The following is an 18,614-nucleotide window of genomic DNA, read 5'->3' as shown; positions in this document are numbered from 1 at the left end:
AGCAGCCATTTCCACCCTGGGAAAAAGCCTCTGAGAGTCCACCCGATCTATGCCTCTCAACATCTTATATACCTCTATTAGGTCTCCTCTCATCCTACGTCTCTCCAAGGAGAAAAGACCGAGCTCCCTCAGCCTATCCTCATAAGGCATGCCACTCAATCCAGGCAACATCCTTGTAAATCACCTCTGCACCCTTTCAATCTTTTCCACATATATATGTATATATATATGGTCAGACCTTTCCAACAAATCACTTGAATAGCTTCTCATGCTGTTAATTTGCAAGAATTATCATCCCATTTAACAATTAATCCAATTTCCAGATTTATAATTGCCAAAATTGAAATGACTGTCAGGAAAGAAAAGAATATTGTGATGGTATTATGGGCTGCAATAGAAACTTCCAATAAGTAGGGGCAAAGAGCATACCTTTTCTCCTCTAAGTTTTGCTTTAATTTCTTGTCTTTCATTGAAATTCTGAAGTCGTATTTGTCGGAGTCTTGCCAAATACTCCTAGTGAAACAAATATATATAATCACATCATTGTTCAAGTTTCTATGTCTTTCAAAACAAATGTACTTTGGTTCCTGACCACTTGAGACAAGTTTCAAATAGGAATGTTAAGCTCCATAATGGCAACGTAAAAGCAGAATGAGATCATTATGAAATTTCTATTAAGTACCGCAAGCAAATTCTTTGTGATTATTGCTCAAACACTTGGGTTGGCTTTTGTGGATGGGTTACAGGTCCCAATAATTTGCAATGATCCTTGTGCTCCTCATTCAGCCACTATACAAGTCACCTGAATTAGGAACAAGTGGCAAAAAAGCAGCTTTACCCTACTGTAAGAAACGGACTGGATCTCCATAAATTGAGAATCCACATTCTGCAGTCCAATCGAGAACCAGCAAAAGCCCGCTGATGCACCTGGCCAATAGACGTGTGCATCAAGCAACACCGGAAATAAAACCCGGTATTGGGAAGTATGCCTCTTCTCCATCGAGACATCAGACCAAAGATAAAAGGCAAAGTACTGCAGATCCTGGAGATCTGAAATAAAAACAGAAAGTGCTGGAAAAGTGCAGCAGGTCTCGCAGCATCTGTGGAAAGAGAGGCAGAGTTAACAGTCGAGTCCAAAACGACTCTTGTTCTGAAGAAGAGTTATATTGGACTTGAAATGCAACTCTGGTTTCTCTCTCTCCAGATATGCTACTGGACTTGCTGCATTTTTCCAGCACTTGACATCAAACCATCCATGGCTGAATTGTGCATGCAAACTGATATATCAAATAAAGTGTAGCTAACTACGCATATTAAAAGTTTCAATCCAGAATAATTTGACCTGCTGAGCATCACTGATACTTCAAAAATCTTCTATATCAGAACAATGTAAAGTGACAAAGCTGTTTTCATTTATGCATGAATGCATAATTAAGAATTGTCCAATGACTCCACTTTTATAAGTTCAAGCATTTGATGGAATTTTGCATATATATATTTTTTTACAGTTGCACATAGCATTCAAAGGAGTTTAAATAATTTTGATGTAACCGATTTAGGAAGAGGCAGAAAGAGTATCATTCAAAAATATAATACCAGCACTTAAACAAATGTGATCAGGCATGTATCAGCAAATCACAAAACACCAATGCAAGGACACAGAGGCACACTGTACAACTTATTAAAATAAAAAAAAAGCAAGATATTTGCTCAGCATGTGCACCAAGACAAGAATGTAAAAAGCAACATTTAAAAATAATACAGGGCCGACAGCAAAATTGATAAAAATTAAAGGTTAAAAATCATAATTTGACTGGTCAGCCAAATCTCCATGATCACTTACTGATCGACTGTGTCGCAAAGGTAGTCGGCTATCTGACTAATAAAGCATTTGCCAGATTTGTCTTTCTAGTCCCAACGCTCTCCCTATCTCTCAATGCTCTTAATTCCCAAGTAATCATCCACATTTCTTTTAAACACCTCAACTGATTCTGCATCAATGATATCCCGTGCTAACATTCTTACAAATCTACATGTCACGTTTCCCTGAATTCACACATCACTAGCTTGGTATAAATCCCAAGATTACATACATTCCTTTGTTCTGACCTCCACACACCTATTAGAAAGAAGTCATTCAGCATCTGCTTTGCTGCCAAGGCCTTGCTTATTTTAAAAACTTTGATCAGATAATTCCTTCACTCCCTAATTTCTAGGCAGTGTAAAGCAGATTTTCACCTAAGGTCTGGTCAACACTTGTGCAACCAGCTGTAATTCCTTGATTTTATGTATTCTATGTGTCAAGATCAATCCCAGCACCCAAAGAGTCTTATGATAGCTTTTTGCACCTGCATAGTTATTTTGTAATGATTTAAGGACCATTAAAACCTTTGGTTCAGAAATCCCAACAGGCTCTTTGTGCTTCCCAGTCAGCCTGTATCCCCATTTCCCAACCCTGCACTCAAAATGTACCAGCTTGCACTTTGTGTTTAAATATCGTCACTTTGGCCACCCTCTTAATCTGCCCAATATCACCAAGCAGTTTTCTGTTTGCTTTGTCACGGTTCATTTTACTTCTGAGCTTATGAACTGATAAATAAATTCCCCCACTCCCAAACAAGGTAAAACGTGGGGTCTCCAGCAATTATCAGTGAGTGATAATTTCTGTTATTGCTCACTGCCTAGCAATCTCAGGATGGCTCTTTCACCCCAGTTCTTGGTTTTCTCTCTCTCGACTAATTTCCTATCCCTACTATCAAGATTCTCTCTGATCTTGTACATCTTTCCCTCGATGGTAACCTTATATAGAAGCATACCTTATAACATTCATCCTGCCACAATCAAAGCGACTGAAATGTCACATTTCATGAACTATTAAAATTTAATAGGTTTAATTGGAAATAGATACTTCACAACTATGCAATAAACTGTTGATTCCCCTCCAAAATTTCTGAATAAGTACATTTCAGCTTCAGTCAGTTTTTTTTTTAAGACTTGTTCTCTTGACATGTTAATATTGATACAACAGTCTATTATAGCACCTCTAGTTGCCGCAAGAAAAAGACCAGGACCAATGGTAATAGAGAGGCCAAAAACCTCCGAAGAAACCTGCAAGGCCGGGGGCTTTGAAGCCCCTCATGGTAGATTCCAATGAACATCTTATGGTCCCGCTTCCTGCCTGGCAGCCAGCCAAAGGGACAGCCTGACCAGTGGCGAGATTCTGCTGTGCCAGTGAGAGCAGTCAAGGATCAATTGAAGTGATCAGGGTAGAATCATAGAATCCCTACAGTGCAGAAGGCAGCCATTTGGCCCATCAAGTCTGCACTGACTCTCCGAAAGAGCATCTTACCTGGCCCCATCCCCATAATCCCACATATTGACCCCACTAATCCTCTAACCTGCACATCATGGGACACTAAGGGACATCTTAGCATAGTCAATCCATCTTAACTGCACATCTTTGGACTGTGGGAGGAAACCGGCGCAGACACAGGGAGAATGTGCAAACTCCACATAGTCACCCTGGCGCTGTGAGACAGCCATGCTAATCACTCTGCTAGGGTAGTGATGGCAGGCAGGGGGGGCGGCGGGGGGTAGAGAGAGAGAGATGGCCAGCAACTGGGAGCACTGGTGGCTTTGGCAAAAAGTCCCAAAAGGAATCAGAGACTTTGTGGTGGGGATGAGTGGAGCTTCGGAACGTGGGACATCAAAGATTTCTTTGATGAGTCTCAGGAGAGCACTCAGTGGCCCATCAGGAGTGCAAAAAAGAGCCACCTAGAAATACTGGTTTGTACTTTCATCAGATGCGAGCTTCACTATTATTGCCATTCCTCAACTATCCTCAAGGTGGTGTTGAGCTGCCTTCTTGAAGCTCTGCAATCCATGAGGTGTAGGTGTCCCACAGTGCTGTCACACTTGCCAATTTGTCCTTGCAGCTCACTACGTCCCTGTACATATAGGCTGCCCAAGATACACACAAGTGAGTTCCCAGTATAACCAGTTTGCACACGAATTGGCCAAAAGATTGGGAGAATTGCAACAACCAGTTTTGAGCAAACTTTCCACATTGTGAAGGATTCCTTCACATTTGCGAAGACTATACAGCATTTGCGTATCATTAGCTATGGTGTGCCCATGTGCTCATTTGACATTGCTAGCCTATTCACCAATGTATCGCCCAAGAGATGGCCAGCAACTGGGAGCACTGATGGCTTTGGCAAAAAGTCCCAAAAGGAATCAGAGACTTTGTGGTGGGGATGAGTGGAGCTTCGGAACGTGGGACATCAAAGATTTCTTTGATGAGTCTCAGGACAGCACTCAGTGGCCCATCAGGAGTGCAAAAAAGAGCCACCTAGAAATACTGGTTTGTACTTTCATCGGAAGTTTGCTGTTGGACTTGAACCTGGTGTTGTTAAACTTCTTACTGTGTTCGCCCAAGGAAGCCATAGACATTTTCTCTGTAGCACAATATGGTGATCTGGACCTGCAGTCATTGTGTGAATCAGTATTCAATTAACTTATGAATTCAGCTACTCATACAGTTAGTTCAACTTTAACAACACCATGTTTGCCCAATTGGATGGTGTTGTCACGGAATCCTCTGAAGGTCCAGCCCTCCCAAACATCTTTATTGGGTTCCTTGACAAACGAATCTTCGATGGGATAACACCTAACCTACTGCCCCTTGCATTTTTTTGATATGCAGACAATACATTTGCTATATTTGAATCCGGAGCTGCCTGGAATAATTTCCTTCCACACCTTAATGGGTTCCATCAAATTCACCTTCCAAATGGAACAATCAAATGAACTCCCATTCCATCATGTGCAAAATGAGAATGTGCCATGGTGTTCTCTACTATTGTCTATTGCAAGCCTACCTTCCCTGATCAATATACGCACTGGGATTCCTATTGTTGCATGCACTACAAGACTGGCCTTATTGGCAATCTAATTTTAAAAAAGGCCCAAGCCATTTGTTCACTGTGCAAGCCAGATGCTGAAATAGGGCACATCAAAAGCACCCTGCAAGTTGATGCCTACTTTGATCAGATCATTGCTTGGTATACAGCACACAAACTCATGAAACAGCTGAAGGCTGTCATTTTCAGTCCTGAAAACTAGCTGGTTTACCTCAGATTACCATGGAAAGGCAAGGTATCTCAAAAATCTGAGCAACAAGTGAAGCTGGCTGTTTATGTTGCTACTATGCAGTAGCAACACAAGTAGTGTTCGCCGCTAACAGGATGCTGCCATCAAGCCAAAAGGTTGTTCTGTCTATCCCACAAATGAGTGGTATATAAATTTCAGAGCCTGTCTGATGCAAGGCACCTAGGCCCAAAGACTGGCGGTTCATATCAAACATCATGTTCCTTTGGCTGTTCGCAATGGACGAGGTACCTACCATACCGAACCAACATTAGATGTGATTCCACAGTAGGATTTTTTTGCAAACGGTGCTTTGAGTCTGCTAACAACTACACTGACAACTAATTTATTACCAATTGGGCACACAGTGTGGTGCACATACACATGCTACAAGTTACATATATTAATTAACAGAGCTCTGTCGTTTGCAGGCAGAAGGAAAGAACATGTACACACATTGCGCCTGCTTCAACTAAACAAAATAGGTGACAGAAATGCTCTGGTTCATTCCTCAGGGCAATGCCCTGACCCAACTCAACCTGCCTGGTCTGAGTTTAAGCAATTTGGCAATTAATTGTCAGTCATCAGTTAACTGGTGCATTCCCTATGGCAAATATCTCAACCAGAGGCCACTTGGCAACCAATCAGCACTCTCTTCTCATGAAGTAAAAATTGTTGTTCCCTTTACATTTGGCATTCTTGCCGTGATCTTGACGAGTGGAAGATGGAAAGTTTCTATAACACAAGTCTTTTTTTCAAGCAATATTCAACAGCCACTTTCCCTGTGAGGCCAGGAACTCCTGCCTCACAGGCAGACCTCCCTTTTCACTTTATTTGACATTTAAATCCTGTTGCTTAAAATGTCATGGCACCACTTTGGGACAATAACCTGATCCCCGACTGCCTTTTGTGGGGGAACGAGCCTCACATATCCTCAATTATCCACTTTAAAGTTGAAAAGACAGGACTAGTAGGGTAGGGCTGCTTGATATTTAAAACTACATCCCACCTGGCATTCCCCCCCACAACATTGATAGAATCCCTACAGTGCAGGAGGAGGCCATTCGGCCCATTGAGTCAGCCGTGACTCTCTGAGTATCTTACCCAGGCCCTCTCCCCGTAACCCCACATATTTTCCATGGCTAATCATCTAACCTACACATCTTGGGACACTAAGGGACAATTTAGCATGGCCAATCCACCTAACCTGCACATCACTGGACAATGGGAAGAAACCAGAGCACCCGTAGGAAACCCACGCAGACACAGGGAGAACGTGTAAATGCCACAGGCAGTCACCCAAGGCCAGAATTGATCCCGGGTGTTATGAGACAGTAGTGCGAACAATTAGAGATCACGCTGGCTTTAAAAAATGAATTAGAAAGGTATTCCCTGTTCAGGGGGTCAGAATCTCAGACTGTTGTAAATGAGAGAGCCTGGTGCTCTTGCTAACACATAGAAAGTTAACCTACTGGTAAAGGAGTCTTACTGCAATTGTGGAAGGACTTAGTGAGATAATACCACGAGGAATGAGTACTGGTTTGATCACCTTGTCCAAGAAAGGTTGTACTTGCTTGAAAAGGAGTGCAAAAAAGGTTAACTGGATTGATTCCTGGGGTAACATGATTATCCCCAGGGAAATATTGAGTGGACTAAGCCTATATTCTTAAGGGGCACTAAAGGCTAACTAATAGAATACAGTAAGAGTTTTAACAACACCAGGTTAAAGTCCAACTGGTTTATTTATTAATCTGGTGTTGTTAAAACTCTTACTGTGTATACCCCAGTCCAACGCCAGCATCTCCACATCATAACTAATAGAAGACAGAGAATTGGGATAAAAGGGGCATTTTCAGGATTGCAACCTGTAATTGATGGAGTGCCACAGGGATCAGTGCTGGGGACCCTAATTGTTTACAATATGCATTAATGACTTGGATGAGAGAAGTGAATGTACTGTTGTCAGGTTTGTGGATGACACAAAAATAGATAGGAAGACAAGTGGTAAGGATGACACAGAGTCTACAAAGGGATACAGAAGTTAGGTGAGTGGACAAAAACTTGATAGATGGAATATAACGCAGGAAATGTGAAGTTATCCACTTTGGTAGGAAGAATAAAAGAGCTGAATATCAGTTAAATGCAGAAAGACTGCACAAGGTTGCAGCTCAGAGGGATTTGGGGGACCTCGTGCACAAAATCACAAAAGCCAGCATGCAAATTCAGCAGGAAATAGGTAAAACAAATCATAGAATCCCGATAGTGCAGAAGGCAGCCATTCGGCCTATAAGTCTGCACAGACAACAATCCCACCTAGGCCCTATCCCCGTAACCCCACATATTTATCCTGCTAATCCCTCTAACCTACGCATCCTGGGACACTATGGGGCAGCTTAACATGGCCAATGCACCTAACTCGCACATCTTTGGGCTGTGGGAGGAAACCGGAGCACCCAGAGGAAACCCACACGGACACGGGGAAACGTGCAAATTTCACACAGACAGCGACCCAAGCCGGGACCTTGAACCCAGGCCCTTGGAGCTGTGAGACAGCAGTGCGAACCACTGTGCCACCCCAAATTCCAAACGGAATGTTGGCCTTCATTTCAGAGGGAATGGAGTATAACAATAGAGAAGCCTTGTTGGAACAAAACAAGGCACTAGTTAGACCACACCTGGAATACTGTAAACAGTTCTGGTCCCCTTATACAAGGAAAGATATATTGTCACTGGAGGCAGTCCAGAGAAGGTTCATTGGGTTGATCCCAGGTACGGAGGGATTTTCTTATGGGGGGGGGGGGGGGGGGAGGGGGGGCGGTTGAGTAGGTTGGGCCTGTACTCACAGCAGTTTAGAAGATTGAGAGGCAACCTTATTGGTATATAGGACTCTCAGGGGGTTTGACAGGGTAGATGCCGAGGGTGTTCTCCTTGTGGGAGAGTCTAGGACCAGAGGGCATAATCTCAGGTGTAAGGGGTCGCCCATTTAAGACAGAGATGAGACAGCATTTCTTCTCTCAGAGGGTACTGAATCTGTGGAATTCTTTACCACAGAGGAATGTGGAGGCTGTGTCATTAAGCATGTCCAAGGCTGAGATAGGCAGATTTTTAATAAGGGAATCAGGGTTATGGGGATAAAATGGAAGAGTGGATTTGAGGATTATCACATCAGATCAATCACAATCGCATTGTTCCACAGGAGCAGGCTGAGGGTAAGGGAGCTTGTTTGTGCACTAATTTATTTAATTATTTTTCAGTTAAATTAGTGAAAAAAAATCGGAGGTTTTTTTTTCTAAACAGGAAATAGGCCCAGCAGCAGCCTGGGAAGATTTTGGAGGGTTTAAAAGTGCTTAACTTGGAGGTTTCAGCCTCATTGTTCCACAGGAGCAGGCTGAGGGTAAGGGAGCTTGTTTGTGCACTAATTTATTTAATTATTTTTCAGTTAAATTAGTGAAAAAAAATCGGAGGTTTTTTTCAAAACAGGAAGTAGGCCCAGCAGGAGTCTGGGAAGGTTTTGGAGGGTTTAAAAGTAGGCCGCACTTTTGAGCGGGCAGCAGAGTGAGCAGGAGGCAGAGTGAAAGCTGTAGGGCTTTGGCTCACAGGGCTTGGGCAGAAAGGGCGAGCAGGGGTGAGTTAATTCATTTTTTGCTGTTTCTACCTGGTACTGGCAAGATATCTAGAGAGGATGGGTGTGCAGGCAGTGCAATGTTCCTCTTGCACTATGTTCGAGGTGAGGGACGACGTCAGAGTCCCTGCTGATTATACCTGTGATAAGTGCATCCATCTGCAGCTCCTCCAAAACCGTGTAAGGGAACCGGAGCTGGAGTTGGAGGAACTTAGGATCATTAGGGATGCAGAGATGGCCATAGACAGAAGCTTCAGGGATACAGTTACTCCGCGGAATGAAAATAGATGGGTGACAGTGAGAGGGGCTGGGAAGAAGCAGTCGGTGCAGGGATCCCCGGTGGTCGTTCCCCTTAGCAACAAGTATTCCGCTTTGGATACGGTTGAGGGGGACGACATACCAGTGGTGAGCCGCAGTGAGAGGATCTCCGGCACTGAGTCCGTCCCTGTGGCTCAGGAGGGTAAGGAGGAGAGCGGGAGGGCAATAGTTATTGGGGATTCGTTAGTTAGAGGGATAGATAGGAGGTTCTGTGGCAGCAAAAGAGACTCACGGATGGTTTGTTGCCTACCGGATGCCAGGGTCCGTGACGTCTCGGACCGTGTTTTCCGGATTCTTAAGGGGGAGGGGAAACAGTCACAAGTCGTGGTACACATTGGTACCAATGACATAGGTAGGAGAAGGGACGGGGATTTAAAACAGGAACTTCGGGAGCTGGGCTGGAAGCTGAGAGCAAAGACAAAACATGTGGTCATCTCTGGTACGCTACCGGTGCCACGTGATAGCGAGTTGAGGAACAGGGAGAGAGTGCACTTAAACATGTGGTTGCAGGGATGGTGCAGGAGGGAGGGTTTCAGATACGTGGATAATTGGAACACATTCTGGGGAAGGTGGGACCTCTACAAACAGGATGGGGTGCACCTGAACCAGAGGGGCACCAATATCCTGGGAGGGAAATTTGCTACGGCTCTTCAGGGGGATTTAAACTAATTTGTCAGGGGAGTGGGAAAAGGAGTTGTAGTCCGGAAGTCAGTGTTGAGGGTGGTGAGGTATTGGGGAAGGTATCAAGGTCAAGGGTGGGTACCGGTAGACAGGAAGGTGGGTTGAAGTGTGTCTACTTCAATGCAAGGAGCATCCGGAACAAGGTGGATGAACTTGGGGCGTGGATTGCTACTTGGGACTACGATGTTGTGGCCATTACGGAGACGTGGGTAGAACAAGGACAGGAGTGGTTGTTGGACGTTCCGGGGTATAGATGTTTCAGTAAGTGTAGGGAAGCTGGTAAAAGAGGTGGAGGAGTAGCATTGTTAATCAAGGATAATTTAACGGCTGCGGAAAAGCACTTTGAGGGGGATATGCACACTGAGGTAATATGGGCTGCAGTTAGAAACAGGAAAGGAGCGGTCACGTTGTTAGGAGTTTACTATAGGCCCCCAAATAGTAATAGAGAAGTGGAGGAAGAAATTGCTAAGCAGATTATGGATACGTGTGGGGGTCACAGGGTAGTTGTCATGGGGGACTTTAACTTTCCAAATATTGATTGGAACCTTTGTAGGTCAAATAGTTTGGATGGGGCACTTTTTGTGCAGTGTGTGCAGGAGGGTTTCCTGACACAATATGTGGATAGGCCGACAAGGGGTGAGGCCACATTGGATTTGGTACTGGGAAATGAACCGGGCCAAGTGTTAGATTTGGTTGTGGGTGAGAACTTTGGAGATAGTGACCACAATTCGGTGTCTTTTGTTATTGCAATGGAGAGGGATAGGGCCGGACGGCAGGGCAAGGCTTACAATTGGGGGAGAGGTAATTATGATGCGATTAGGCAAGAATTAGGGGGCATAAGATGGGAACAGAAACTTGTCAGGGAAAGGCACTGATGAAAAGTGGAACTTTTTCAAGGAACAAATACTGGGTGTCCTTGATAGGTATGTCCCTGTCAGGCAGGGAGGAAATGGCCGAGTGAGGGAACCGTGGTTCACAAAAGAGGTGGAATGTCTTGTGAAAAGGAAGAGGGAAGCTTATGTAGGGATGAGGAAACAAGGTTCAGATGGCTCGATTGAGGGTTACAAGTTAGCAAGGAATGAGCTGAAAAAGGGGCTGAGGAGAGCTAGGAGGGGACATGAGAAGTCCTTGGCGGGTCGGATCAAGGAAAACCCCAAGGCTTTTTACTCTTATGTGAGGAATAAAAGAATGACCAGGGTGAGGTTAGGGCCGGTCAAGGACAGTGCTGGGAACTTGTGTATGGAATCAGTAGAGATAGGCGAGGTGATGAATGAATACTTTTCTTCAGTGTTCACCAAGGAGAGGGGCCATGTTTTTCAGGAAGAGAAGGTGTTACAGGCTAATAGGCTGGAGGAAATAGATGTTCGGAGGGAGGATGTACTGGCAGTTTTGAATAAACTGAAGGTCGATAAGTCCCCTGGGCCTGATGAAATGTATCCTAGGATTCTTTGGGAGGCGAGGGATGAGATTGCAGAGCCTTTGGCTTTGATCTTTGGGTCCTCACTGTCCACGGGGATGGTGCCAGAGGACTGGAGAGTTGCAAATGTTGTTCCTCTGTTTAAGAAAGGGAATAGAAATGACCCTGGTAATTATAGACCGGTTAGTCTGACTTCGGTGGTTGGTAAATTGATGGAAAAGGTCCTTAGGGATGGGATTTACGACCATTTAGAAAGATGCGGATTAATCCGGGATAGTCAGCACGGATTTGTGAAGGGCAAATCGTGCCTCACAAATTTGATAGAATTTTTTGAGGAGGTAACTAGGTGTGTTGATGAAGGTAGGGCGGTTGATGTCATATACATGGATTTTAGTAAGGCGTTTGATAAGGTCCCCCATGGTCGGCTTATGATGAAAGTAAGGAGGTGTGGGATAGAGGGAAAGTTGGCCGATTGGATAGGTAACTGGCTGTCTGATCGAAGACAGAGGGTGGTGGTGGATGGAATATTTTCGGACTGGAGGCAGGTTGCTAGTGGAGTGCCGCAGGGATCGGTGCTTGGTCCTCTGCTCTTTGTGATTTTTATTAATGACTTCGAGGAGGGGGCTGAAGGGTGGATCAGTAAATTTGCTGATGACACCAAGATTGGTGGAGTAGTGGATGAGGTGGAGGGGTGTTGTAGGCTGCAAAGAGACATAGATAGGATGCAAAGCTGGGCTGAAAAATGGCAAATGGAGTTTAACCCTGATAAATGTGAGGTGATTCATTTTGGTAGGACAAATTTAAATGTGGATTACAGGGTCAAAGGTAGGGTTCTGAAGACTGTGGAGGAACAGAGAGATCTTGGGGTCCATATCCACAGATCTCTAAAGGTTGCCACTCAAGTGGATAGAGCTGTGAAGAAGGCATATAGTGTGTTAGCTTTTATTAACAGGGGGTTGGAGTTTAAGAGCCGTGGGGTTATGCTGCAACTGTACAGGACCTTGGTGAGACCGCATTTGGAATATTGCGTGCAGTTCTGGTCACCTCACTATAAGAAGGATGTGGAAGCGCTGGAAAGAGTGCAGAGGAGATTTACCAGGATGCTGCCTGGTTTGGAGTGTCGGTCTTATGAGGAAAGGTTGAGGGAGCTGGGGCTGTTCTCTCTGGAGCGGAGGAGATTGAGGGGAGACTTAATAGAGGTTTATAAAATGATGAAGGGGATAGATCGAGTGAACGTTCAAAGACTATTTCCTCGGGTGGATGGAGCTATTACAAGGGGGCATAACTATAGGGTTCATGGTGGGAGATATAGGAAGGATATCAGAGGTAGGTTCTTCACGCAGAGAGTGGTTGGGGTGTGGAATGGACTGCCTGCAGTGATAGTGGAGTCAGACACTTTAGGAACATTTAAGCGGTTATTGGATAGGCACATGGAGCACACCAGGATGGTAGGGAGTGGGATAGCTTGATCTTGGTTTCAGATGAAGGTCGGCACAACATCGTGGGCCGAAGGGCCTGTTCTGTGCTGTACTGTTCTATGTTCTATGTTCTAGCAGACTCGATGGGCCAAATAGCCTACTTCTGCTCCGATGTCTTATGGTCTACAGGGTGGATGCACATATTTTCCTTGCTCAAGAGTCTTGAACTCAGAATCAGTCTCAAGATAAGAGACTTTAGGTCTGAGAAAAGATACTTCCTCACTCAGGTTCATGAAATTTTCAATCAATGAGGATTACAATTATTTTGTGAATAGCAGTGCAATATTATGTGCATGCAATTTTAATAATTGGAATAATTTCTATTCAAAGGAATGTGGTAATATTGTAAATCGAAGATTGTTTTCCTATTTATTGATTGTATTCCTATGGGGAAGCTGCTGCTTTCCACCCACCCCATCAGTACATTTTGTCTACTCACTAATCCACCTGTAGGGTCATTCCTTTGCCCTGTACAAAAGGCTGGGATGGATTGGGCTGTTATCATAGCACTGTCAATGTGATTCACTATTTAGTTGCCATAATACACATTAGAGCGGCAATGTCAGGACGCCCTCATTTGATTCTATCTTTATTGATAGAGAAAACATGAAGGTTGAGTTTGACACCTTCCTGCAACACTGAACTAAGATTACGAAGCAGAGAGGGGCAGAATCAAACGGTGATGCTTCCTGCAAGCGCACAATGCTCCACCCACTGCCTCATGTTAGTTTATAAAGAATGAATGAATTTGCAATGACACTGCACTTTCACAATCTCAGCACATTCAAAGTACTTCACAGCTGGTGAAGTACATAGGGAAATTCAGACTTCATAGAATCCTTACAGTGGTCATTTGGCCCATTGAGTTTGTATCTACTCTCCAATAGAGCATCTTACCCCAGGCCCACTCCTATCCCCGTAACCCCACAACATTTATCCCACTAATCCCCCTAACCTACACATCTTTGGCCACTAAGGTGCAATTTGGCATGGCCAATCTACCTAACCTGCATATCTTTGGACTACGGGAGGAAACCGGAGCACCCAGAGGAAACCCATGCAGACATGGGAGAACCGGAATTGAATCGGGTCCCTGGCACTGTGAGGCAGCAGTGTTAACCACTGTGCCCCCCTTTGGACACAATTTGGACACAGCAAGGTCTCTCAAACAGCAATGAGATAGTGACCAAGAGATGTCCATTGAGTTGGCCAGGACACAGTAAATCATCTTCCAAGTATTGGTATGGAGGAGGCAGGCAGGAATTCAGCTTGACATATCACCCAAAAGACGACACCTCCGATAGTGAAGCATTCCCTCAATACTGCAATGGACTTGTCAGCTTAAGTTTTACATTCGAAACTCATCTCTCTACGTGGTCCTTGAACCTACAACTTTATTTGACAAGATCATCATCACTGAGCTACAACCAACATGTTTAATTGCACATGCAGACGCACATTAGCAGTCATAAAACAATTTCTCATTGTAACTTCCCAAAATTGAAGGTACAATCAATAATTTGTTTCCTATAATTTCCCTATGAAAGCACTGATTTATCACTGGAATACAATTTGTGGATGCCAGAAACCATCCAGTAACTCACAAGTAGTCATTTGCCATGCGTGTGTATAGAAGGCTAATCGACCGCAGAACCTTTAAAGCCAAGTTAATTCTATCCTGACCCAACATCTAAAACAAACACAAACAGCATTCCCAAAGGACACCAATCATGGACAGAGCCCTGACCAAATTTCTCCACTCTAAACCAATGGTGCAGAAGCCAACTCCAACTTTTGCACTGCTGCTGCCAATAGAAATCAGCTATCTCAGCACTGACTGGGGGAAATGGAAATTGGGACATTGTGGGCCAGCATGCCTCTGCCACCCACTGATTACGTTTAATAAAAATAGATCCGATTGTTAAAGAACAAGCATGGGGATGTTAAAGAGACCAACAAGGTTAGGATAGGAAATGGTGTTCTGTTAAATTGAAAAGATTCACTCAAGCTTTTCTTTCACATGACAGGGGTGGTTTGGAGACAGCAGTTCCCTTTCAGCCTCCCAAAGCCGCTCTCACCGTATTTATATTCCCACCACTGCACTGGACGTATCAGCTTAGATTTTACATTCAAAACTCAACTCTATATGGCTCTTGAACCTACAACTTTCTTTCTTATTTGCCTTCAGAAACTTCAGTAGTTCACAAGATCACCAGGGTAAAATGGCAATATTTCCTTGTGTGGGAGAGAAAACAGCGTCTCTGACACGGATTGTATGTAATGACAGACAGTACCTAGTTATTGCATTTGCTCGTCATCAGTAACGCCCCAAAGGCAGTTCACCAGGAAGCCCAGCATCATGATTTAAAACAAAAAGGAGCAACAAAAAATTGAAAGAAAGGGGGAATAGATGGAGAGATCCTTCCACTTCCCTGTACACCTGAACCACTTAAATAGATCATTTGCATTGCAGGTAACACACTTGCTGATTAAAATACCCAATCTAGTTCATAGAAGACAGGCATACAAGAGAAGCAGGGAGCTCCTTCCATTGGTTGGACTGTATGTGCAAAATGCAGACACGTTGACAAAATGGGCCAAAAAGACATGCCACTGGCTTTACGAAGACGAGAAACATGCAGGCCTCCTACCTCTTCCTCCTTGCTTCTGGATTTTCCTCTTCCTGTTGAAATGGACCTGCCTCCATAGATAGCTGCCAGGTTTTGCAGGATCCCCTGTTTACCATTCAATGGGTTAAATTTAAGAAATCGGGGCTTTTACAAAAATAGAGTGCCCACCAAACACAAATTCAATAGTATGTGATCATGAAATACCAAAATGCAGTTCAGCAAGGAATAAGTTCAACAATATCATTGCTTCTTTAAGAATGATATTAATCTTTGTCAAAAACTTATTTTGAAACCAATAGCATTCAATTAATTTTTACTTCAATCGTGATATTCTAGCCCTTCAAGAGACACTTTATTTGTATTTAAGATTATGCTAAAACAGCACAATTATTATTTCTCAGAAGATTGAGCTTGAAAGGAAACCTCAATTAGCTTCAAAGATATTAAATCTGAAGTGGCAGATCATCTTTCACCCCAATGAGTTCACACATGAAGAGTGTCCAAACTTAATGGTTCTGAGCAGAGACAAGTCAGTTGTTTATCCTGAAGGTATAGAAGGTTGTCACCCTACTCCCTTGTTACAGCCGATTTGTCCATGCTTAGCAATTTGACCAACTGACAAGTTAGACCCACAGGATCAGCCAACAACAGTCCATAATCACCTCAGTGTTCTATAGAACACCACTTTGTACAGGCAGGCACAAACCCAGGTCACAATGTGCCATACTCTAAATTGGTTTCCCAGAGTACTTGCACGCTGACCAGCGAGCTGCAAGATTCGCATTGGGCTAGTCTAAACAGTGGTTTCAATGTGCAACATTCTGAGCTTGGTGACACACTGGAACTCTACACTTCGAGTGGATCATAATGAATCAAACGCAAAAGTCTTGGTTTTGGTGCATTACATCAGTGCTTTATATGGAATGCGAATACTAAACTACAAATAGAAAGTGTAGCCCCCAGATCAAGAGCAACATTGGAAGATTGGCAATAGGGCACTTGCACACCCTCACACACAGCATATGATATAGCTGTGGTCACCCTGATGTCCCTCAAGAGGGGCTGAACATGACAAAGGAGAGCCACAATTCAATCCCCAGTCTGTACTGAAAAGAACTGGGGCAGTAGGAAGCTACAGTGGGTCATGCAGCAATAACTTGATCCCTTAGTTTGCACCAGTCAACAAATTTAACAATTGGCACCTTTTGTCATGGTCTAATGTCTGTGCATACAGAGTGGCAGTCTAAATTTCGGAATAAGTTAAGAGTGTCAACAGACAAAGGTTCCATATGCTTGATTGGGGGCAGGAGGGGCATTAAGCACAAACGGGATTGGGTTTGGCCGCAAAGCCTTCTCCTCACATCCCACACTTTGATCAGTAATCCTGCCAATCATTAACTGAGTTCAAGCTTTTAGAACGGCTATTCAAGCAAGGAATCCAAGTTGCCAGTTTCTAGGCAACTGTTGCACCCAAGTAAACCTAACTTAAGAAAGAGTGGGTAAATTAGGACTCTGCAAACTGCAATAAGGGTCTAGTTACCAGCAAAAGAATGTTTCAAATTGGCTCTCAAACTACATGTCCTGATCCTAAATTAGACTTAAATTTGAGTTACAAATGAACTATTAATTGATCAGAAAACTTTGAATTTAGGACACCAATATTAACAAGCCTTTTTTAAAAGGATCACATTTAACTAATGCAAATATTTGAAAAGGCATTCCAGGAACAAGTGCAGAGGAAACTTTTGCAGGAGGAATCTGTCATCCATTCTGCCAGTCCCAAGAGTAAATTCCTCTCAATCTTCCACTCCCTCAATATTTCCCCAATTGTATCTTCTAATATTTCCGATTACGTCTCCCTGAGGAGCTATTTTCACACGTTGACCTGTGGAAAAGTAATTAAATCTGAACTCTTACCCAACTGTGCATAAGTGCACAATGTCCTCCAATTTGGGAGTTTGGTGCAGTCTTGAATGTATTGAGGATTTAATGTATCTATTTCCTCCCGAATCCCTAGTGTCAACCCTAAACCTACTCCTCTCCAGAGCAGACAATTTCAGATCTTGAACCTTTCTCATACCTTAAAATGTCTCATATTAAGCAGCAGTTAAGCTTTCCATTTCCTGTGCTGCCTCTAGTGCTTGATATAATTGTACCACCATGATGGTCACAGATGTACACAGCTCCTTAGGTTTAATCATACAGTGCCTTCGACCGATTCAGTATTAGCTCAGGGTTTAGAGCGGTATCTGTCTGGCCTTACTTCTCATCCTGTCCTTACCACTGTTACATCCTACACTGTGATCGGTGTTGGCATGTGTTCCCTGAACCACCTAAGCTGGCTAATTAAGAGGTTACCTGCTGGGAGAGTGCACCACCAGATATGTGTAGATCACGTTCCCCATTTGGTCCTGATATTGGGGTCCCAAAGCCCTTTGAGACATCCAGCCCAAAGTTTCAGTGGCATTGGAAATTAGGCAGGACAGAAATGAACAAAGTTTTGGAGATGAGAAAATGTGGTTTTCCTGTGGGGAAGACACGAGTTTGAAGCCCAGCTCAAGTCAAAACAGGTCAGCAATCAAACAACAAGCTCACATTCTGTGACATGCCCATAATGAAGGCCGAGGGTCTGCACATTTTTGGTGCAGACATCCTGGATTCAAAACTGCTCATGTCAAGTCAGAGGAAACACTAGAATATGGATGGCTTCATGATGGACAAGCACGAGGAAAGTACAGCAACAATTACAAAGCTAAGCCAGGAAGGGGAGGAGTAACGGTAAAGCCAAGGGTTGTCAACATATACATAGTTGGTCCCATGCGTCCAGATAAATGTCTTCCACAGTAAATTAGATGATAATTAGATGACCAAAGATGCATATCAGAGTTGGCCATGTGGATGTGAGGGTAGAACACACACTAAAATGTGCATCGTTAATTTTCAAAATAATTAACATTGAAATCCAAATCAGCGCCATTGTCATTTTATTTGTAGTTTCTGATATTGGAAAAATATTAGCAGTGACCAGAATGATCACTACATACAGGAGCATTTACATTTATTATCTCTACGTGTCATTTAAGTGAACACTATGCTCAAGGATCACACGGAAAATCAACACACTCATCAATTGGCAGAGATCTCTGCACAGAAATACAGGTCTTGGTGTTCAGATTTAGGAATCCTCCTCCAATGAGGCAAAATAATTCTTAACAACCATTTCCAGACTCCAAGCTGACAAAATTAAAACAGGACAAAGCAGTTAACCAAGAAGCGACTTGCCTGGATTCACGAATCAGATTGAATGGTGTGAAGATGTA

At 43.6% G+C, this 18,614-nt stretch overlaps 1 protein-coding gene across 4 annotated transcripts in view; it reads right to left on the bottom strand.

Moving 5' to 3' along the window:
- nek1 (NIMA-related kinase 1) overlaps positions 1-18,614 on the bottom strand; it is a 159,887-nt gene that overhangs the window by 68,583 nt on the left and 72,690 nt on the right. For 2 of the 4 annotated variants that reach the window (XM_078215147.1, XM_078215148.1), the window contains 2 exons: positions 15,316-15,399; positions 430-513 (listed from right to left, as the gene is read on the bottom strand). In XM_078215147.1, coding sequence (XP_078071273.1) covers positions 430-513; positions 15,316-15,399 — 168 coding nt within the window. The remainder of the gene's footprint in view (positions 1-429; positions 514-15,315; positions 15,400-18,614) is intronic. The other 2 variants (XM_078215149.1, XM_078215150.1) reach the window with 1 other exon arrangement.

The sequence above is a fragment of the Mustelus asterias genome, chromosome 6, assembly GCF_964213995.1.
Source record: "Mustelus asterias chromosome 6, sMusAst1.hap1.1, whole genome shotgun sequence".
NCBI classification, from domain to species: Eukaryota; Metazoa; Chordata; class Chondrichthyes; order Carcharhiniformes; family Triakidae; genus Mustelus; species Mustelus asterias.
The sequence above is the reverse complement of the archived record's forward strand: the minus strand, read 5'-3'. Positions and strand labels throughout refer to the sequence as shown.